Here is a 24,146-nt window from a genome sequence, read left to right on the forward strand (position 1 = left end):
GGTGGGGGCTATTGGTTTGGTTTGGGTTTTTTTGTTACGCATTTTGTGTTCTTGTTTTGGGTTTTTAGGTTGTGAACTGCCCTGTGATCTTTAGATGAAGAGCGGTATACAATTTTAATTAATCAATAATAGTAAAAAAAAACCTGTCAGATTGTCTAGAGCAGGAGTCAACAAACTTTTTCAGCAGGGGGCCGGTCCACTGTCCCTCAGACCTTGTGGGGGGCCGTACTATATTTTGGGGAAAAAAGAAAAAAAGAACAAATTCCTATGCCCCACAAATAACCCAGAGATGCATTTTAAATAAAAGCACACATTCTACTCATATAAAAACACCAGGCAGGCCCCACAAATAACCCAGAGATGCATTTTAAATAAAAGGACACATTCTACTCATGTAAAAACACACTGATTCCTGGACCATCCATGGGCCGGAGTTAGAAGGCAATTGTGCCGGATCCGGCCCCCGGGCCTTAGTTTGCCTAGCCATGGGGAAGATTGACCAGAACATCTGTTGAGGTCTTTTCTGTATTTTCAAGTGCGCTCCCTCAGTAGTAATGAGGTAGTAAATGCAGTTGCCTACCTTGTGTATCCACCACAAATACACAGACATAGGCCCATTCTGTATAGCTGTGTACAATTTGGGGTCTCAGAGTTCAGTCTATGCCATTAATATAACTCAGGTTGTGTTTTTGGCCCAGATTTGGCTATCATCACATTAGATAGACAACCCTGAAAATATCGCCAAAAGAGGGAATTTAGGATGTATTTCTTTCTGCGACAGTGTCCTTTACTAGTAGGATGTTTAGCGAGGTTGCATACGGGTTCCTGCTTGAGGGGAGTAATAATAATAATAATAATAATAATAATAATAATAATAATAATAATTTATTTATACCCCACCCATGTGTTTCCCCAACCACTGTGGGCGACTCCCAACAGAATATTATTATTAATAATAATAAAGCGATAAAACATCAAACATTAAAAACTTCCCTAAACAATAGAATAACAAGTGTCACTAGCTGGAGAGGTTTGCATACTATAAACACTTCATAATTTGCCATTCCTCTTCAAGACTCTGTTCAAAATCAATAGTAAAATACTGTTCAGGCATTTTGGTGAAAGCCTAATTAACTGCCTTAAAAAAATAAAAATCATCTTCTGGAACTGTTGTTGAAAGGCTGATCTGTTTTATCATTTTAAAGTAGTCTATTTGTCATCATAAATAGTTTTTTAGAAAATGTCAGCTAAATTAAGTGACTAATCCCCACATCTTGATTGCCATTAAGAAATACTTTTATGGAGTAGGTGTTTAATGAATGTCTCGTTTATTAAATAAGGGAACTCACCCACTAGAGGGCACATGAGTACACAGGCTGTTAGTTAATTTAATTGAACTCTGTCTTCTCATGGGTCTAGTGAAATTTCATTTTGACATTCCAAATATCAACAGGAATAATAAAGAAGAAATGCCTCGGGTGAAAATAAATGAAAAACTTCTCGCAAGCTTTACCAGTGCAATTCTGTGCATGTTTACTGCAAGTAGCTCCTGCTGTTTTTAAATGGAGCTTACTCCCTAATAAGTAGGATTGCAGCTTTAGCATCTAATCATTAGATGTAAATTACTAATTTTAGTTTAGATTTATTAGAAAGTTATAATCCCAATCCTGGAACAAATGTCTGTAAGTATATTAAGAAGTTTCAGGAATATATTTGAAACATATTCTTTTTATGCCTTTGTATAGTCTGCTGGGGACATGGGTGGCGCTATGGGTTAAACCACAGAGCCTAGGACTGGCTGATCAGAACGTCGGAGGTTCGAATCCCCGTGATGGGGTGAGCTCCCGTTGCTCAGTCCCTGCTCCTGCCAACCTAGCAGTTCGAAAGCACGTCAAAGTGCAAGTAGATCAATAGGTACTGCTCCGGTGGGAAGGTAAACGGCGTTTCTGTGCGCTGCTCTGGTTCACCAGAAGCGGCTTAGTCATGCTGGCCACATGACCCGGAAGCTGTATGCCGGCTCCCTCGGCCAATAAAGCGAGATGAGCACCAGAACCCCAGAGTCGGTCACGACTGGACCTAATGGTCAGGGGTCCCTCTACCTTTACCTTTATAGTCTGCTGGACCATGTTTCGTAGGGTCAAAGGAAGAAATCTAGAAAACAAAAGAAGGAACCTACCTGCTACAGAGCAATCCAAACCCCCCACGTCCTTCCAGCCACTTAAACAGCAGCTTCCTATTTGAATTCTTTATTTTTTTACAAAGCTTGCAGTGTTGCCTTTTGACTGCCAGGTGGTGCCAAACCTAAATCCCAATCTGGCATCAGCTTTTATGGGGTCTCCAGAAATACCTTTCGTGGTAAGTATAATGGGCTGCTCAATCCCTTCAGTATCAGTGCTTATTCCTGTTTTCCACCTTACACAAAGTTCTTCTTCTGAGCTGCTGCCCCCCCTCCCCCCAGTTACATGTAATTCATTTTTCATCTAAGCCTTTGTTCTGCATCTGTACTAGGGCTGGGTAATAGATTGTTATTAGTGATGTTGATAATGATGATGATGATAATGTGAAAAAACATCAAACATTTAAAACTTTCCTAAACAGGGCTGCCTTCAGATGTCTTCTAAAAGTCAGATAGCTGTTTATTTCCTTGACATCTGATGGGAGGGTGTTCCACAGGGCGGGCGCCACTACTGAGAAGGCCCTCTGCCTAGTTATTGTATTTTAATATTTTGTTGGAAGCCTCCCAGAGTGGCTGGGGAAATAATAATAATAATAATAATAATAATAATAATAATAATAATAATAATAATAATTTCTTTCTTTCTTTCTTTCTTTCTTTCTTTCTTTCTTTCTTTCTTTCTTTCCTTCCTTCCTTCCTTCCTTCCTTCCTTCCTTCCTTCCTTCCTTCCTACCTTCCTTCCTTTCTTTCTTTCTTTCTTTCTTTCCTGTTCCTCACTGGCTTCAGCCTGCACCAGGCCTGACTTGGATATACTGTAGCTCTGCATGGGCAATTGTCACGCTGTGTTCAAAATCAGGTTTAGAAGAAGTCTTTTGAAAAATAAAGGCAGGATCTTCTGAGTATATAATGTTTCAACATAGTGACTTATCTCTTGTCCCAATGATCTTGCATTAAACATCTTATTGATGGATCTCGCTTTTGCAACAATGAATTATCAGATTGCAAATGAACATTTCTGGGTGGGGAGGATGATACTTAGAATGTAGCAGTCCTGCAATAGTGGTATATTTGCCCTTGTTACGCCAGTTTATTCTGCTACAGTTTGTTTTTCCTTCCATTTGTCCTCTTTTTAAGTATCTTGCAAGTTCTGCAGACAAGAAACCTTTTATGAAATGTGTTTGACAGCTGCAGGATTCGAATGCCAAGATCTAGTCCCCACACATCGTATCCTCCCTTTGACTTCTTGTCTAGTATTTTGGCTGAGTTTTGCTGCCTGCTGCAGCCTATGCTTCTGGGTACAATACAAAATCGGTTTGTTCAAGTTCGTCACTCCTGCTGACATTTATTTGGCAATTGTCAGCGTAAGAATTAGTCTCCTCCTGAGTATTTTAGCACAGACAAAATTGATGCATTTACGTTGTTTGATGGGCTGCAATAACTGTCCTTATTATGCAACTGCCTTCCCTGATTCCTTGTGTTCAGATTCGATGCATTTGACTTGATCTTCTACACGTTAGAACTACAAATTCTACTGAAGCATTTCCACCATTAACAACGTTATGAAAAGCTGACTCTTAAGATTGGTGCAAACAGTCCATATTTAGATATTTGAATTGTCATGTCCTGGGCTCTATTTGGGTTAATAATTGTATCTGTTTATAGTAGATACTTCATGGGCATGGCACACATTTTAAAAATACTGCGTGCCCTTTATTGACCTCGTACAAATCAATTTTTCATATTCAGAAGAATTTTCTTGCAATCAAAGGTTTCTCATTTTAATATGATTGCTGCTTACATGAGAGAACATACTGCACTCACTTCACATTGGACATTTTTGACTGCATGCTTTTTGTAGTAGACCCTTTGTGCCACTGCCTTTTCATCTGTGCTCGTTCAGGCCAAAGTCGGCTTGAAGCTTCCTGGCTCAGTGTTGCATCTATTTTTATCTAATGATTGGTTTTCTCGCTTCGGGGATTCACACATTGTAAACTAAGACACTGATTGCCTTGTCCTTGCCTGATGTGTTTCTTGTCTGGTGGATTACCACATGAAAAGTAATAGCATCTTCCTTTGGAATACAAGCAACAAATGCCTCAGATGAGAGCCTGCTGTGTGATATGTGTTACTTAACACAGCTTCCCTTAGACAGTTCTTGGTATATTTTATGGTTATGCTTTGGCAAAACAGTACAGTGTGCGTGCGTGCAATATGTATGTATAATGACAATGCACAGAACTATCACAAACCAATGGCTTTGGTGTGCATGTGGGTTGAATATACGTGTGCATGCAGACTCTGCATATGCAGGAGATGCCCTGTTTTCTTCCAAGTTGGAGATTGGTTCATACTTAAGCAAAACCTCAAGTGCATACAGTAGTATCTCAGGTTAAGAACTTAATTCGTTCTGGAGATCTGTTCTTAACCTGAAACTGTTCTTAACCTGAGGTACCACTTTAGCTAATGGGGCCTCCACTGCTGCAGCACCACCACCACGCAATTTCTGTTCTCATCCTGAAGCAAAGTTCTTAACCCGAGGTACTATTTCTGGGTTAGTGGAGTCTGTAACCTGAAATGTCTGTAACCTGAAGCGTCTGTAACCTGAGGTACCACTGTATTTGTAGGGCTTTGGATCACGTGCTGTGTGTTGGTATGTGTAATGCAGATTTTAGAAGCATATCTTGTGTTTCTTGTGAGCATGCAATTTTCCTTGTATCAGTAACCAGTTTTTACCTACGAATTTTGGAATAATTAATCAAAGATGAAACTGCAGAGGAACAATAGCTAGCTAGCTGGTTAACATCAGTAATATTGCACAAGCTGAATGGAATCTTCAGTGGGACATTCCCTTCCTCCTCTCACCTTGACTCTAGATCCTATTCTGTTGTTCTGAGAACTTAGCAACACAGTTCCTTTCCCCATCTTATTCTACTAACTGTATTTCTCCACTCAAATCCATAAATAACAGACACATTTTTGAACATTTTTTTTGTTTACTGCCATTTTCTTCCAAATTTACTTCTGTCTTAATGCGCATGTTTGACCCAGTATTTCCAACAAACATGCTGCCCACATGAAAGTTTCTAAGAGTGTTTCATTAAAAGAAATGTTCTAGACGGTATAAATCTCCATCATGGGATAACCAAGTCCTCAGCCAACTTAACTGTGCTGTCTCATAGTATATGCTTAGAATAGAGGTTGCCAAACTTCCCTTCTGTTCTGGGGCTTCCATGGTATTGACATCAAATTTGGGCTGTTTATATGAGATATCATGCCACATAAAGCTGCTCAGCATTTTCTGCCAACTTTTTAGTTCTTTTGAATCTACTGACAGAGGTAGTGCAATAAACAGAAACAGGAATCTTGGCAGAATAACAATCCTAATCGAGTTTACCCGGGCTATCCAGGATAAATTCAATCCCCCCCCCCAATCTTTTAAAGTCAGACTTTATGTGCTGAATCAGTTTCTTAAACTTCACATCTTCTATTAATCTCACTCTTAAATATTTTACTTTATTATATTTAACCTATGTGGTTGCATTATATAAATTTTGTCTTGCACATCTAAATTAATTTTTAAAACCTCTATTTTCTGTTTGTTAACCTTATATGCCAATATCTTGCCAGATGCATCTATAATCCAAAAGATATGTGAAAGCGATGCTCTTGAGTTTTATGAATTTTATGCCCAGTTGATCCTGTCCTGGAACCTTATTCACTCCCCCCTTCAGCTTCTTTCTTCTCCTTTCTTCAGCTCCTTTCTCCTTTCTTCAATGAACTATAATTCCCTCCCTCACTTCCTTGTATGGACAAGCCATAGTTTGCTGTTGCATCCAAACCAGAAAGCTATGGTTTCAGCTTGCCCTCCAAACTAGGAATGAAAGTCATTGTTGAAGTGGGTTTCAAATTCTAGTTTAAATGACAAACATGCCAATTCAGATTTACTTTCAAACCATAGTTGCTCCAAATAGGGAGTAGATTGGAGCACTAAACCAAGGGTTGGCTATTACACCAGAACAGCCCATATTCTTGGTGTAGATTGCAGTAATCGCCCAAGGATTTTATCCTAGCTATGATTTGCAAAGCAGAGTCATTTGGATCATGTGTATGATTACAAAATAGGAAGGAATGCAGACCTAAGATTATACTTCCTAAATGTTATCTTTTTGTCAGTTCATTATCTAAGGGTTTTCACCGGTGAGGCAGTTGGTGTTGCGATTAATATTGTAGCATAATTTGAATTAGCTTTCAGAATGACATACAGCCTAACACAATTGCTTTATGACTAGTCCATAGAAATAACTTTATATTAGATAGTTGCATTACTGTTCTGGAGTATCAGAAATGAATATACTATATTCTTACAATCCTTCTATCTGTGTAATGTAGAATTTATTTCTAAAAACATGTATAAAGTTTCCTCTAAGTTAATACAGTCTAAGCATTTTTTTAAAAAATCCGTCCATGGAACGTAAAATTGTGTATCAGCAAAGCAAACATTTAAAAGCCTACAATGCGTGATTGTAGCTACAGTTTTTAATTGCGTAGTGTTGATACTGGAGCTGGCATGGTGGTATTACTGAACATATTTGTAAAGTGGATGTGGACATGATTGAATTATATTAACTTTGTTTATCCGTCTGAAGCCAGGGCTGTTACAAATGAAAATCTGCTGCCACGTTATGGGATGGAAGATAATTATGAAAATGGAGTCTATATAGGAGAGATAAATTTTACAGTCCATATGCTAATTGCACTCTTGATTGAGAGAAGCTGGCAGCAGTTATAGAAATGCACCACTTCTATGTAGGAAGCATTCTGTAACCCCTGATGATATATATTTAAGCTATGGGGAGGCAATTGATGTCTCAACAATACAGACATGACCTTGGAGGGTCTCTGGCTCCAGTTTTCTGTGCAAAGCCCTTCCACTGATACCATGGGTCACACCGGGTCAGATCCTCTGGTTGCTTTTTGGCAGCTAAGAAAGGCCTACTTGTTACCCCCTGTGCCTCACTCAGTTTACAGCCCCATGCAGTTATTTAAGCTGGCACAGGATCCCTTGGCATTGCTGGCTTATATCCATTAGGGCACCTCCACCTGGGTATTGTAGTTGAGAGGGCACACAGTGCATGTGCCTGCAAAAGTATGTTAGGAAAAAATTGAGAACATTATAAACTAGATCAGGTTGCACTTTTGCTTCACAGCGGATGCATTGTTTCTTGAAGAAGAAGAAAACATGACAGGTATTTTATATTGAGATGGGAACACAACACAACCCTATAAGCAAGAGCCCTTTCTTCCCACGAATATTTGGAAACATTATAAAGAGGAAACTTGCTCACATTTAGGAAATGTGAATCTCTGAATATGTATTTCCACAGCTGTGTGTATATACACGCTTGATCATGTGTGGTTTTTCTCGATACTATAAGATGCTGAGCACCACAGCTTCTTTTGATTCTGAGAATTTTAGGTGTCTGTTCCCTCCTTAAAATAAGATTGATATAATGAAGACAAGTCCCTTGCTTGTGCAATCAGAGACAGTACATAGGGCAGTTGGTGTGAAAGGAGTGCCACTGTAAAGCATGAATTTGTCTTCATGGTAAAATTTTACTTGTCTTGCATCTGTTTTCAAAAGCATTCAAGTTTTTTAAATTACTGGTAAAAAGCTTTGTTCAGGGCATGATAATAAAGGTTTTTAAAGGGATCAGAGTAGGAAGGGGACATCTTACAGCCTTTAGCACAAAAAGTGAAAGTTTTTATCAGGCCACAGTGAATATAAATCTTTAGTATGACAGCTGTCTTTCAGTATTCTGTATTTTGTTCCTGCATGCATTTTCATTTTGTACTATGATGTTTCCTTTTTGAAATATCTACATCTTAGGTAGCCCGCTTCTGCTGAATACCAAATGCACTTTGACATTTAGATGCAGTCTTTTAGTTCTGCCCTTTTCTTCCATAGCTGACAAGATGTGATGACAGATTGTTTTTTAATGGTTTGGAGAAGTTAACCCTTCCTCTGTTTTTCTTTCTTTCTACTCTATCAATTTGCTAGTGGGATCCAATTAGGGATGGGGGAATATGTCAATCTCTCTTTCTCTTAGTTTCTCATTTTCCCCATCTTAAGTTCAGCTTGCAACATTTTTTGCATCAGTTTGCATTGAAAACAAGCAAATTCATTGCAAACAATTTTTATCAGCTATTGATTAAGTGGGTAAAGTTGCTAAGGGAATACACCTTTGCCCTCCTCTTAGATTTGGCTCTCCAGTTAATACAGTGTTCTAATCTAAATTTTTTTTTATGTGAACTTTTCCATACAAGGGTCACATCCACACCGCGCATTTAAAGCATTCTTATACCACTTTCAAAGTCATAGCAAACTGTAGGAATTATTAAGGGTGCTTGGATTTGTTATGTCTGCAAGGTCAGATTGTAAGTCTGCAAGGTCAGTATGCAGGATTCTTGCAGAAGCCTGTCAGTTAAAGAGGCATAAGAGTGCTTTAAATGTATGGTGTAGCTATGACGAACAATTATATGTTGTTATTTGATTATTCATATTGACAACTAATATCCCTTAGCTGAGTATTGCTTAGGACCACAATATCTCAAGGACCGCCTTTTCCTATATGAACCTACCCAGAACCGGAGATCATCTTCTGAGGCCCTTCTTCGTGTGCCTCCTCCTCAAGAGATCTGGAGGGTGGCAACATGAGAACAGGGCCTTCTCTGCAGTGGCTCCCCATTTGTGGAATGCTCTCCCAGGGAAGTTCGCTTGGCACTTTCATTATGCACCTTTAGGCGCCAGGCAAAAACGTTCCTTTTTAACCAGGCCTTTGGTTGATCTGATGGACATCCTATACCCTTTTAAAATGTGGCTCTTTTGGGAGGGGGCATTTTATTGGGTTGTTGTTTTCATTCTGATTTTATGTGTTGTGAGCTTTTCTGTGAACCACCCTGAGACCTCCAGGTATAGGGCGGTATATAAATTCCATAAATAAAAATAATAATAACTGGCTCCACTGTGCTTAGGCACTTCCTAATTCTGCCCTAGGGCGAGGATGAACTTAGGTGTATTCAGTAAGAGGCTGGAGAGGAGGTTCACATAGCAGAAGCTCTGCTTCACTGAAGAATAAGGAACATTAGCATTGATTTAATTACAATGCATATTGCAAACTCCTATAATCAAAAGAAATATAGAGAAGAAAGCACTTCCTTATAGTTGTGGGACAAGGGATCCTGAAGGAGTCGAACGGTAGAAATCCTAGTGTATTGTAGTTGGTATATTTGTTATTTAAAAACAAATACACCTGCTTGTCCTGCTGCTTTCCCCCAAGAAAATAAACATCAGTCAGTTTTTCTGCAGATTGATGTTCCATTTCAGCGGAAAACTGCAAGTTTCCCCAGGGACAGTATTGGGACAAGCTAAAAAACCTCTCGAACCCTTGCTCAGAAACCATGAGACAAACAGAAATCCTCTTGGACCTGTTCTTTCTAGACACAGAACAAGCAGAAGTGTGGGTGAGCCCAAAGTTTCTTTTGGGTTTTTTTTTTTTAAGGCTGAAATGGGAGAAGATGCTGTAAAACATCTTGGCCCTGCAATTTTAATTTGTTGTTCCCTCTTCTGTAACGTACTGAAGCTAATGGAGTAATCTCGGAAGTCCACCACAGTGTGCTTTGTTTCCGCATACCTGAAACACACTCCCTTTAGAAAGAAACACATTTCCTCTATCCATTTCCAATAATTTACATCATCTGTGGTTTTCTGGAATGTCCTGTCTCTCTGTGTATTGTGACACATAAAATTGCCTACCTTACGAATGTATGTGCCTGGTAGTGAACAAACAGTATAAAATAATTTCTGCTAAACGTTATATGTAGAATAATGTGTGTCAGCATCAGTGGCTTCTCACATATTGTTTATTCCTCCACAAGCAGCACCATTCTCTGTCAGCTGTCATTTTGTGACAACAAAACAGCAGCAGTACCATTTCTCCAGATTTGACATTTATATCTCCTGGAGCAACAAAACACAAAGTCTTTCTGGACATTTTAGAATTTTTTTTTGTCTTAAAGGAAAAACATAACCTTGCATTTGCTTAAATAATTTGTAGGATTAGATATAGGGATTATTCCAATCACTTTTTCCTTGTCCTCCTTTTATGGTGACTCAGACAAAGCTCACTTTAGTTATCCACAACAGACAGTATACCATTTGGCTTCAATTAAATGTATGCCTGATTAGACTTCATTGTGGTGAGCTTTTCTTCACATTTTGAATAGAGAATGCGGGCCCAAAAGCAAAGCACCTTATTTTAACAAGCAAATTATTTTCGTAGTCCTGTGTCACAAGTATTAATAGCATTTACATCATTCCTTGTAAAGAAACAACTAAAAAATGTGTAAAAAAGAAAGAAAGAGAGGAAGTAAATATAGATTCAGATGTTTGAAACTAAGAAATCATTGCGGGTCCAGGAGGTCAGGAATCTGCGATAAAGACAGGACAATAGTTTGGGATTGAAATGGCCACACCTTTATTGATTAGAAATGTCAGTAGGTTTTGGCATGGGCACTGAATATGTATCCTGAATCAACAAGCCCAATTGCTGGCTGATTATTCTGTCTTGACTAAGAAATCATTATTTGAACCATGAGTTATATGCATTTACATAAACTTCATAACACAGTGGGACTTACTTTTGAGTAAGCAAACACAGTATTGCATAGTTAGTAACTAAATAACAACAACGTATGAATAAACAATATGTATAATATGATACTAAGGCTGTACACTATTAGGCTTTCAGGGTTTTAAAAAGGAGTGTATTGGCAGCTCATGTGAATTTGGTCCCACTTAGAGCCTTTCTATGTATGTCTAGCTCTACTGGGTTCAGTAGGATTGCATTGCTTTGTACAATATGCTAAGTATAGGATTTGCAGCATTAGCATATTTTTGAGCAATTATACTTGTGTCAGAAACCAAATAGTTGATTTATGTGAACACAGTAGTGTAACAAACTGTTGCAATGAATGAACAAACCACCCTTCCATCTTTAAGTGTAACCTGTTGCAATTGAGTCTAGATGTTGTGGTAGACAATGTTCTCCATTGCACTCGATGAGGTGTTTTTCTAGGAAGCAAAAGAAATAATACATTTTTCCAGGAATTTATGAATCACATATAAGTGATTGGGGAAGGAAAATTCTTCAGCTGGATGGAGAACTATTCTGTTGTCAAAAAGCTGGCGGAGTGATTTGAGATTAACTTTAGCAATTGCCAGAATTATTCATCGTAGAGTAGTATTATGCGTACTGAAATAATTTATGAGGTGCCTGCTTTCATTCAAGTGAGGAAAATAAAATATTTAAAGTGTTTGAAAGACTCACTATACAATAGTGTGGGCAAGGTTAAAGCAGTTTTCAGTAACACAGTAATTGTTATAATTTCTAACACATTTCTCTTGTAGCTATTAACTGTTGCCTCAAGATGCAAACAGGACTTTTAAGTAGAAAACAAAGACCCACTTTATGCCCTGTTTTCTGTATTGAGGTATGGGCACAATGTTGCAGCCTAAAGATATTTGGAATATTCCAGGACCTAGGCAGTCCTCAGCCAGTGATGTCCCAAGTCTGCCTTCTGCTCTGACCTGCTAATTTCTTCCTTGCTCATCACCACATGCTCCCTGTGCAGTGGTACTTTTGGTTGTCCCCTCCCTACTTCCCACTCATACCCTTTCCCTTTTTTACCCACCCCACTCCCTGTAACAAATCCACTTTTCTAGGCTCTTAGCTATATTCTTCTATCCTTTTGATACTGCCTACAAAGTTTAAAGCAGGGGTCATCAGAGCCACTAGACCTCCCCATTTAGGTGGCCGACGGACGATTTTGCCCATGGCATGCCCACCTGCCATGCCTGGTGCCATGTTGTGTCTGGGCCAAAAGGGGTGTTGCAAGCTGTTCCAGTCAGCTGATCAGTGCCTGCAAAGCCCTTTGCAGGGTGCTTTGAAGCCCCAACTGTCAGCTGATTGGCTGGGTTTCAAAGCACAGTGCAGGGTTATCTGCAAGCACTGACGGTCAGCTAGGATCATTTTTTAAATAGGTCTTCTTTCCCCTTTTCACAGAAAGCTAGAGGCAGCACTTTGAACACAAACCACTTACCCTTCATGGGGAAGATGTGGTGCTTTTAGGAGCATTTGCCCCTCTGCAGAGATGTCAAGGGGGTTCTCTAGTGAGCTCCTGTTGCTCTGTCCCTGCTTCTGCCATCCTAGCAGTTTGAAAGCACACTAGTGCAAGTAGATAAATAGGTACCGCTGCGACGGGAAGGTAAGCGGTGGTGTTTCTGTGCACTCTGGCTTACGTCACAGTGTCGCGTTGCACCAGAAGCGGCTTAGTCATGCTGGCCGCATGACCCAGAAAGCTGTCTGTGGACAAACACCGGCTCCCTCGGCCTGAAAGCGAGTGTCGCAACCCCATAGTTGCCTTTGACTGGACTTAACTGTCTAGGCGTTTTTACCTTTACCTTTCAGGAAGCTTCTTGTAATGTACATTCCTGGTGTTAATCCGCTGATTAGTGCTGGAAGTGCTGTAACCAGCAGCCTCCTTTGAACTTTCGCAGGCGGGTGGTCCTTTGCACCTGTCAAAGTTGGCCTGTGAGGGCTGGTGGAGATAAGGATCTGGCCTGCTGACTGGATCCAATTTCCTATGCCTGGTTTAAAGCATTTTCACATCCCTGAAAGTCTTACTTTCACAATTTCTGATGCAGTAGCCTGTACTAGGGCAGCCAATTATGCACCGCTACAAAGAGCACACAGAATTGCATAAAATTTACATATGTTAGGTTATGTGGCAATGATATAGGAATTAGATGGAAAATATCTGAGCTGGTGAAGTCCACATCCAAGATTTTCAGGAAGTGCCATCCCTACTTCAAAACTGGCGATTGTTTTTAGAAACAAAAAATGCTTATTTTCCTAGTAATTGGGCCATGGGAAGTGTTGTTTTCTTCTTAATCCCAGCAGGCTGTCTATGAAAATGACTTTGGAGGTCTTGAGCAAAGAACATGAATGGAATTATTTAACATTTCTGATACTAGAAAAATCTCAAGAGGGTCCAGCAGTCATTTACATTAGCTTGTCACACCTTATGAGAAGGCTTGCCTATTTGCAAGTTGTAGAAACAGTAGGCCAGCCCCTCTCCCTTCCCCAAATAGAATAATTTGCTCTCTGTGATCAGTAGGTATGCTATACTGATACTTTAAGACATGTTCCTTTTAGCAGAATAACTAACATGGTAGTCAGGTTAACATTCCTAGTACTAAAATGCAGCCTTGTGTGTTAAGGGCACATACTTAATAGCTGCAACAGTGTGAGGGAAGGAGTGTTTAACATTTCCTCACTGGCAGTCCCCCCCCCCCATCAAAATTGCTCTCATCCAAGCTGTTTTCCTCACCTCTCAAGGGAGAAAATGTAACACGTGTGAGAGTAAAGTCTTTTTGGCACACACAGTTCAGCTGTTCCATATGAACATCCATCTTTAACAACCCCAAACTAAATCAGACATTGGAGATCTGTGAGTGGCCCTCTGGTTTCTTCATCCTTTCTTAAAAGAATGAAAATAAAAGATACAGGGGTGAAGGGTGATACCGTTCAAGACCATAGCACAGGAGGAGAGGGTATTCCAAGCCATTTTCTTAATGTAAATCCTCACCCCTCTTCCCATTACTGTTTGGAAACATTTATAGATACTAAGCCAACTCCTTAATTATTTGAGAACTGGAAGTAGTCAACTTAGACTCCCTCCTGAAACCCACCAGTGAAGGAGGCAGGATAGCCAGGATGAAGCACTGTGACTTGTGCCCCCAAACTCCCATGCATTCCTTGTCTTTCTGCAAACTTCAGTGGTTAGCATTACAGCCAGACAACCTGTGCTGCTAAACTTCACCTTTGCCTGTGTTTGCTACAAGGATCTTCTCCCTTTCAATACAACTGCACTGCTCCAGCATCTTTTGTGTGCTCACCATTTGTGAATTAAATGGAAGAAAAAGGTTTTATGGAGGGAGGAAGTCAGGGCAGTAATTTATACTGACCATTTAAAGTTAAGACTTCTAGCATGATGGTGAGGAGAGGAGAAATATCCCTGTCTTCCAAAGACCTTTCTCTCCCTCCTTGAGTGGAGAGGGGTCTACTGATCTCCTAGTGCTGGCTCTGGTTAAGGCTGGGATGCAGTCCCTGAGTGCATGCCCTCCATTGTAGATGGGCCTTGAGGGCAAAAGGTTGCCCACTCCTGATTCAAACCAAGAAGAGGTTTTTTTAAAGGGCTTGTGCACAAAAAAATTAGTCTCCATGTGTACAATTTTGGAATTCCAGATATTTCATATGCTGAACAGAAATGTCACTTTTTAAAGATTCCAGACATCTTTCCACTAAGGTACATCAGTTAGATATAACATCAGTGTATGATACTGGCAATCAGTTAAGAGGTACTTCATAAAGCATGGCATTTATCACAGTGTCACAAGTTGAATTGCTTCTTCATTTTTCTCTATCCGCTTTTCATGTAGAATTTATTTCAGAGCATGATCAAAGCTTTACTCTTCATTAGATACTGCATTAGCTAATTTGACTTTTGGCAACCCACATCCTTGTTCCTATTAAACACCATCCATAAATTGAGATAAGGATTCTGCCAAAACGTTTAAGGATTGCATGATGGAAATATACTATTGGGTGCATTATGCAACTGCATTCTAGACTTCTGGGTTGGTAAATTTGAAGTTAAGAAATGCTATCTTATATACTTGAAAATAAAAGACGGCATTTTAAAGCACCTGAATATTGACAGAAATACGAGAAAAGACAGCCTTAAGGTCCATTGATCAAGGATCAATGAATGAGCTGTCGTGTAATTTATTATGGCTGATTAGGGGTTTGTTTGTTCGTTGTATTTACATCTCTAATACTTGCTGGATACCAATTCATGTAGCTGCTTATCGAGAGTTTGCCAGGTATTTTCACAGTTGTAAGGGACACAGGGGGCGCTGTGGTCTAAGCCTAGGGCTTACCGATCAGAAGGTTGGTGGTTCGAATCCCCGCAACGGGGTGAGCTCCCATTGCTCGGTCCCTGCACCTGCCAACCTAGCAGTTCGAAAGCATGTCAAAGTGTAAGTAGATAAATAGGTACCGCTCCAGCGGGAAGGTAAATGGTGTTTCCATGCACTGCTCTGGTTCACCAGAAGCAGCTTAGTCATGCTGGCCACATGACCCGGAAGCTGTCTGCGGACAAACGCCGGCTCCCTCGGCTAGTAAAGTGAGATGAGCGCCGCAACCCCAGAGTCGTCTGCAACTGGACTTAATAGATTTTCAGGATACTGCATTGTTTCCAAAATAGTACCATGCTTTTGCTACAGTTGTGCACAATCACAGGGCGCTCAAAGCATTGAATATGTTTGCACATCAGCATACTGGATTAGTTTCTATGTCAGCTGGAACTTTGAATCCAAAGGACCATGTTTAAAGTTCTGTTTGAGCTCGGAGGCTTTTTCCTGGCCGTCTCTCATGCCCCCCTGAATGTTGGGTATACCCTGGAATAGTTTGGGTGCTGCAACCAATGGTGAAAATAATGAAAACCGATCTCCCCCACATAGAGTGCCAAAAGGGCATGTTGGATCACACTTGAAGAGATAAAATAACATGTCAAAATTGTTTTAGTAAATATGGTAATCATCCATGATAAAGTTATGAAAGTTTTAAGCAACACCCACTCCTCTTATCAGTCTGGTATCCTGGGCATGACTGATAATTAGAATTAACATAGAAATCGGTCCCGATGTTAAGATGTGTTGAAATTGAGTAAAACTGTAGTCAGTAGTCTGCTGTGAATTACAAGAACATTTTCTGTGGTTTGGTTGGTCTCTTAGTTGGCAACACGAAAGTGATCTTGAGCTTTAATAGCGTATATCCGTGTTGTTTCTCATTCTAAGCCCTTGCAGAGCAACACTATTCTAAATTGCGAGACTTAAAGTCATTCTGCTTTTCAAACACATGTTCTACATGATGATTACAGGGTGTATGTCTTGGTATGAGGAAAGCAGGATAGAATTAACATGGCTCCCTGGTGTCAACACTAAAATATCCTCCTATTTTGCCATCTGCCAAATGGGTAAGAAGCAAAATGTCAGTGTCTCTTTCACCCTTGATAATTGCAGCACTATCAAACTCTTCGTGGACTTCTGCCAAGTGCTCAGAGAGCCAGTGGAGCTGGCCAGTTCTGCAAAAAATTACCGCCATGAGCAACAGGAGCAGCTGTGTTTCCACATCAGTGTGTCCCTCAACTTTGTCTCTGCTAAAAAATTAGATATGAATTCTTGGAATTTTGAGCAGCTAATTTGATTTCTACAGTGACAGCCAGCCACTATTGCATAGATAAAATAAGATCAATCCAATTATCAAGAGAGGTTAGGAAGGAGTGTGTTCAGGAAGGAAATCTAATTGAAACTCTGTTATAAACCGCTGGTGGTTGCTGAATTAGTAACAAGCTAACTTATTTATGATTTTATTTTGAAAACTTGTACCAAAGCAAATTCAATGTTGCTTACAATCCAAAACATCAAAACAACAATGAACTATAATGCACCCCATTAACATTGCTAGTATTAACATCGAAGTCAAGCCTCCATAACAGAATCCTAAGCAGCCATCCAAACTAAGGGCTCATCCAACACTTTCGCTTGTCCCACCGCTTTCCCCCAGGAAAACCCACTGCATCAGAACAAACATCTATCAGTTTATCAGCGGACTAATGTTTGTTCCGATTCAGTGGTAAACAGTGGGTTTTCTGGGGGGAAGTAGTGGGACAAACAAACAAACAAACAAACAAACAAACAAACAAAACCCCTCTTGGACCTGTGCCTCAAAAACACGGGACAAGCAGAAAACATCTTGGACCTCTGCTTTCTAGGTATGTGACAATTAAAAGTGCGTCTGAGCCCTAAGAAATGAAAGATAAACCAGCAAAAACAAAACCATCAGCTAAAGCAACCTTTTAAAACAGCCACGTTCTTACCAGCCACCTAAAACAATATAGGCATGGGGCCTGGCATACCTTGCTTGGCTCGACATAATCCCTGTTACGAAGTCAAGATTCCGATTTATAGAACCTATATGCAGGGTTAATAGGGCACTAATTTATATATTGTATATTTACAAACAAGAACTTAAGGATCAAATTAGGCATGGCGCCACATAGAGCACATCGGAATTTTCATTTTATTTTACTTAATAGCAGGTGCCAGAGAGGGGAGGCTTTTTCTCAGAACTGTAGCACAAAAGGAGGAGGGAAGGTTTAACTTTTCCCTTCCCAGCCATAATCCCAACTGAAGTGCCTCTCACACACTGCTGTTAGCCCTAGTTTCTGCTTTTCCCTCGGCACCCGTAAAGAAACGACAAAGTCCCCAAAGCAATGTGTGTGTGTGAATTTCACTTTGTGATTTGAAGCAGTCAGTCAAACCTTTAGCCACAGTCTTCTGGTTTGTGGTAAAATGCAAATAGAAATACAGTGGAACCTTGGTTTTCGAACATAATCCGTTCTGGAAGTCTGTTCCGACTTCTGAAACGTTCGAAAACCAAGGCACAGCTTCCGATTGGCGCAGGCACCCTGGAAACAATAGCCGACAGCCGCATCGGATGTTCGGGTTCCGAAAAACATTTGAAAACCGGAATACTTACTTCCTGGTTTTTGACGTTCGGGAGCCGAAATGTTTGAGTACCATGGCGTTCGAGAACCAAGATTCCACTGTACAATTTCTAGTCTTTGTTTACATACATCATACTTGCCAATCTTTTAAAATACACTTGCAGCATATCGCTCTGTTCTTTGTCCGTTTGCCTGATCTCTGGTTTTCTAATCTAATTGAGGTACAGCACTACTTGTTACTGCAGAATAGACTATTTTTGGTTTGAGGCCCACAGCTTAAAATACAGCTTCATGGATGGATGGAGGGAACCTAACGGATCAAGTGACATTTAACGATTTACTTTCTCCTTGCTAATATCTGTGAAAGTTGACATGGTAGATTGTATAGTCTTATCCTGTCAATGTCCTGTCTCCACTTACTATCACTTACTCCCTAGAACAGGCACCCCCAAACTTGGCTCTCCAGCTGTTTTGGAACTACAACTCCCACCACCCCTAGCTAACAGGGCCAGTGGTCAGGGATGATGGGAAATGTAGTCCCAAAACAGCTGGGGAGCTGAGTTTGGGGAGGCCTGCCCTAGAATAGTGCAGAAAAATTGCTATTCACTTGTGTTGCTGATAATGTTCATGTTATACTTATCCCTTGTGCGTTTTTAATCATTGATGATGATTTCTGCACTCAAATACATGCACTCATAACTGAATGGTATTCTGTTTATCTCTTCTCTCCTTGTTCCCCCGACCAGCATTTAGCACTAGCTGTGAAATTTCTTATGGCATACGCGATTGCTGATAAACCACGAGACATCCAGATAAAATTGGCAAGGCTGGAATTTGAATCTCTGGAGGCACTCAAGCAGCAGGTAAGAAGTAAGAATATTGTAGGAATATTGCAGGTGAGAGAAAGATGGTAATTGTCACTACTGTCCTTTTTTCCTACTGAGTTTTGTTACATACCCTTAAAGCATCCAGTCCCTTAAAATAATTCATAATGCATTATTGCTACCAACATTCAGTTTTTAAAGGCGTAAATGATGGCTCGGCTGTATGGATACATGCCAATATATACAAGACTATTTCTTCTCTTGGCGTTTAATGTCTACTTATAATGTCAAAATAAAGGGGTATTTCTAGTGCCAATGCACATTCATTGAGTTCTGCATTTGAGGCCACATTATTTGTCATTAACTCTTGTCTTTTCAAACTTGCCTAGGAGGCACATCAACTTTCTCAGCTTCTCCTGCTAAATTGCTCTTGTTATAGGTCCATTTCCCCAGCCTTCCTCAGCTGTAACTGTACTGCTAAGCCAAAGCAATTTTTTTTTAAAAAATTAAATTTTTATTGATTTTCAGTAAACATACATACATTCATAAATTACACATATATAGGTTACATATTTAACTTAGGCTCTATCATGCCTCTGAGTTCCCTCCATTTCTTTGGTAAGTATCAAATAAAATTCTAATGTCGCATACTTTATATATCAGATTATCAACTACACGCTGTAAGAGTTATTCCAACCCTACCAGTGTCTTCAAAGATTTACAATTGGTTCTTATATACATCAAATATTTACTCCAATTTTCTTGAAACTTCTGCTCATCCTGATCTCTTAATTTTCCTGATAGTCTGGCCAGTTCTGCGTAGTCCATCATTTTAACCTGCCAGTCCATTATATTCGGTATTATGTCTGTTTTCCAATTCTGAGCTAACGTATTTCTGGCTGCTGTCGTGGCATATAGAAAGAGGTTTTTATCTTTTTTTTCAATTTCCTTTCCAATCAATCCCAGTAGAAAAGCTTCAGGTCTTTTTGGGAAAGTATATTTAAAGATTTTTTAAAGTTTGTTATAGATTAATTCCCAAAAGCTTTACTACAGGTCCACCACATATGGTAGAGGTCACCCTCCACCTCTCCACACTTCCAACATTTCTTATTTTTTGTTCTATACATCCTTGCTAGCTTTACCGGCGTTAGATGCCATCTGTAGATCATTTCCCACAAATTCTCCTTTAAGGAGAAACAAAGCAATTTGTTGTTAATTTGGGTTAAAGCAGCTCAAATATTATTTGGATAACTCAACAGTAACAAAAACAGTTACATCTCAATAATATTAAAATCTCACATAATAGAATACCCACACCTCTCTTATTCTGCCATCTCTGTACTACCACAGACCAGTGACCAGAAACCCAACTAAACAGGAAAACGTAAGCTGGCTTCCAGAAAAAAGTCGGGCTTGTGCTTTTGAGGCAGGGAAGATACTATAAATGTAGAGCAAATGCTGAGGCTGCTTCTTGCAGGCAATTTTTCTTGTTGCTGCTGTTCTACTTAAGTTATTTTTAAAAACAACAGCTTTGTGCTTCTCTCATTCCTTGGGGCTTCTCTTCCCTTTCCTGGGATTGAAGAATTTAATAGTCTCCAAGTTAAGAAATATCTACCTGAACATTATCTACAGGTCCAATTAGCATGTATAAGACATTAGCTATTGTTTTCTCCAGGCTGGTGTATTCAGCCTTTGAAGAATTATCCAATTATTGGCAGCTTCTGCTGAAAAAGCCATCCAAATGGATGGTATTATATATACATGCAAATGCTAATAACTGACTTAGGAAAAGTGAGCATGGAAATTTGAGACCATTCCACAGGGAAGCAGCCTCATCAGTTTTTAGATGAGGTTCAGATACATCCTAATTCCAGTGGCTTGGAAAAAAGGGAGATCCTTAGAAGGTTTTGCATATTCTTTAACTGGATGTGCCTTATATCTGAATGCTGTGTCAGAAGTTCCATTTGAGGCATTTCTCTTCCAATTCTTGGTGTGTGTTCCCATCCAGGTCAGGGCTCTCTTCCGCAGTAACTGCATATCAGGCTGAAGATTGAATCTAAGGTGTTACTGCTCAATTTTGCCTTCCTCAGATGCATTTATTGAGAAGAAACCATGGCTAGACAGCAGCTTTGCATAATATTACAAGAGCAGGATTGTAAACCTACTGGAGCTATTTCTTTTCACTGCATTAAAAGAGGGGAAAGTAGGTCACCCATTGAAACCTTAAACACACAAGTTATTCTAGTCACCTTTGGGTTAGAGAGTATAAAACATAATGCCAACTTCAATTTACTGAATCTTTCAGTCCGTAACTATTTGATTCCAGTTAAGGATATTTTCCTCAATTTTTGAAGTGTATCCCCATCATATTTGTCTAAGCCCCAAGAATTCAGACATGGCTTAGAAATTATTTGGTGAGCTGAGCCTCCTGAATATTAATGAAAGCTAAGCTGGCACTCTGTTGATTTGGTAGGCAGCCCTGTGGCAGACTCGCCTAACATGGCACTAGTTTCATTCCCCCTTTCTCCACCTTAGTACACCTGTGGTCAGAGATAAAGCCCATACTAGAATATTTATAATTAGCCATTGCTTTTATTTTTATTTTTTACTTTTGCAGATGTCTCTTGATTGTGTTCTGTACTGTGGGCTTACCCACCCTTCCTCTTGTTCCACTGCTTTCCCCACCGGGGAAACCACTCTCTAGTGCCCAGTCGGAGCAAACAGCAACCAGATTTTCTGCGAATTGTCATTTGTTCTGATTGAGGCCTTCTCCACATTTACCTTTTGCCCTGCTCTTTCCAGTCACAGGCCTGCACTTTAAAGCTCTGTGTCAAGAGCCTGGGGTTTTCTTGGCCCAGAACTTTTCCCGTGGAAACCAGAACTTTAGCACTCATCGGAGCAGATGTCAATATGCTATTGGCTCCAATTGAGCTTTAAAGAGCGAATTTTTCGGGGAAAGCTCCAGAGCAAAAAAGAAAGAAAAGTGTGTGTGTGTTTGGAGTTTTAAAGTGCAGACTATGCCTAGAAAGAACAGAGAAAATGTAAGTGTGGATAAGCCCTTAAGCTAAAGAGCAGGTTTTCCCTGGGAAAGGAACAGGGCAAGTGGAAAACGCCTCAGTCCCATGTGGGTCAAGTGTGGGTCAAGCAGAAAACTACTTGGACCAGTGCTTTATAAACACGGGACAAGAAGAAATGTGGACAAGCCCAGCCTTTAAGCATTTGAGTTTTTAGTTAATGTAGTGAAGTAAAATGATTATATGAGCTGTCACTCATTGCTCCATTTCTCACGATATGGACAAGTAATTGAATGACTCGAGCACTTAGACATTGTTTTTAAAGAACGTTCTCACAAAATTATCACAGAATAATCTCCATCATCTTTTACAAAGCTGTCTGCAAAAAGTATACTGTCATCTGCAATGGACTTATATGGAAATTAGGAATGTTTTTAATTGTATATATTTCTAAGTATGCAATGCAAAATTGGCAGCACTAGTTCATCAGTAAGTCACTTGGATTAAATTTGGCAGTGCCGATTTTAAAGGAGATGGAGAAGATGATGTCAAAACTGTTTTATCCGGGGTGGATGGGCCTGTTGTTTACATGCCAGTATTTCCAGGAGAACACTGTACATTTTGAAATGGGTGGATGTTTCTCAATGCATGAGAATACTATTCTCCCTTTTGATTTTCATGGCATATATCATATTCAGTGCCAATGTACAAGCACAGACATGTCCAGCATCTAATATATCAAATGCTTATCAGATCTAGGTGAGAACTAAAATCCTTGTTTTCTGCTTTAGCTTGTTTGTTGTCTAAAGTGGGTCTGCTTGTGTGTAACTTGCAGTAATCCTGTCCTTGCATCACATAGTGTTTGGAATGTATGTAGTATTGCGGAAGCAGTTAAGAGAAGAAAAAACATATTTCAACCCACCATTAAGACGTAGGCTGCAGTTCAGTTGAAAGTGAGCTCAATCCTATTGAAATGAGTATTAAACACATTTCACTCTAGTTCAAAATGTTCCCACAGTTTTGAAGAAATGCAAAGTACTGATATGGAGTATCAGTTTCTTATAAATTATTTTTCCCTGTTACAATTTAAAAACAAATAGCTGGCAAGTAGTATTGCACCAGAGGCAGATTTTGGGCAGTGCGACTGATTCTGCCACACTGGGCGCCTGAACTCTGACATAGTGAATTGAGCAGAACAGAAGGTGAGAGGTGGGGGCACGATGAATTTTGGACAGGGTGCTGCTGAAATTTGAAAGACCAAAGTCGGCCCCTGGTCGCACCACTTTCATTTTTATGATACGGGACTCAGCACAGTTGTGAATGAGGACTTCCTTACCTCCGCCCCGTTAAGCTGAATGGAAGTGAAACAGAAGATCATGACATTGTTGTTCCACTCTTCTATTTATAGGGAATAATTAAGACCGGGTTAGAGAGGAAGATGGTCAAAAGGGAGAGCAGAGGCAATGTTGCAGTGAGGACAATAGTGCTCTTGTTTCTTTCTTTGAGCTGCTGTGAGCTTGTAACACTGGTGTTGCTATCCATGTTTTCCTCTTTCTGTGCTGTATTGTCACCGTATTTATGCTGAGTTGAACTGTACTGAACTGGTGCCAGCATTGTTTTCAGTCACCAGTGTAATGCACCAAGTATTTTGTAATCTTTCATATCAACTCTGTGGCCTGGGCTATTAATATCTATGTCTGACAGATGAATAACTGTAGCTGAGGAATCATAATGCCTAGAGTTGTCCAGAGGGTTTCGAGCCCCTCTGGCTCTTCTGTTTTACTTAACTTTAATACACACCAGTTTCATTTAATGTAAGAGAATCTTGCTGCTAAGGCTGCTGTGGTTCAGCATTCCTTCTCGGGGACGAACAGAGAGCCTGCTGTATCAAGTGCCACTCTCACTGCCACTGTGTAGGTAAGGGATAAAAAGGTAAAGGGACCCCTGACCATTAGGTCCAGTCGTGGCCGACTCTGGGGTTGCGGCGCTCATCTCGCTTTATTGGCCGAGGGAGCCGGCGTACAGCTTCTGGGTCATGTGGCCAGGATGACTAAGCCACTTCTGGCAAACCAGAGCAGTGCACAGAAACGCCGTTTACCTTCCTGCCGGAGCGGTACCTATCTATCTACTTGCACTTTGACGTGCTTTTGAACTGCTAGGTTGGCAGGAGCAGGGACCGAGCAGCGGGAGCTCACCCCGTTGCGGAGATTCGAACCACCGACCTTCCGATCGGCAAGTCCTAGGCTCTGTGGTTTAACCCACAGCGCCACCTGCGTCCCTAGGTAAGGGATACAGCAGGGTAAATGGCATGGTGGTCTTGCCCATAGCCACTGCAGGGGAGGTAAGCTTCAACCAGCACCCTGTGCTTGGATACTTCACCTTGGTCATGTGACACATTCAGATCAGTGAAAGGATGCCTCTGCCAAAGCCTGATCATGTCAG

General features: G+C 40.3%; 1 protein-coding gene across 3 annotated transcripts in view; it reads left to right on the forward strand.

The window, feature by feature from the left end:
• The window catches only part of ANO10 (anoctamin 10), an 84,737-nt gene that overhangs the window by 37,897 nt on the left and 22,694 nt on the right, over positions 1-24,146 (forward strand). For all 3 annotated transcript variants that reach the window (XM_053410584.1, XM_053410585.1, XM_053410586.1), the window contains exon 12: positions 18,613-18,729. In XM_053410584.1, the coding sequence (XP_053266559.1) occupies positions 18,613-18,729 (117 nt within the window). The remainder of the gene's footprint in view (positions 1-18,612; positions 18,730-24,146) is intronic.

This window comes from Podarcis raffonei, chromosome 12, assembly GCF_027172205.1.
Source record: "Podarcis raffonei isolate rPodRaf1 chromosome 12, rPodRaf1.pri, whole genome shotgun sequence".
Classification (NCBI taxonomy): domain Eukaryota; kingdom Metazoa; phylum Chordata; class Lepidosauria; order Squamata; family Lacertidae; genus Podarcis; species Podarcis raffonei.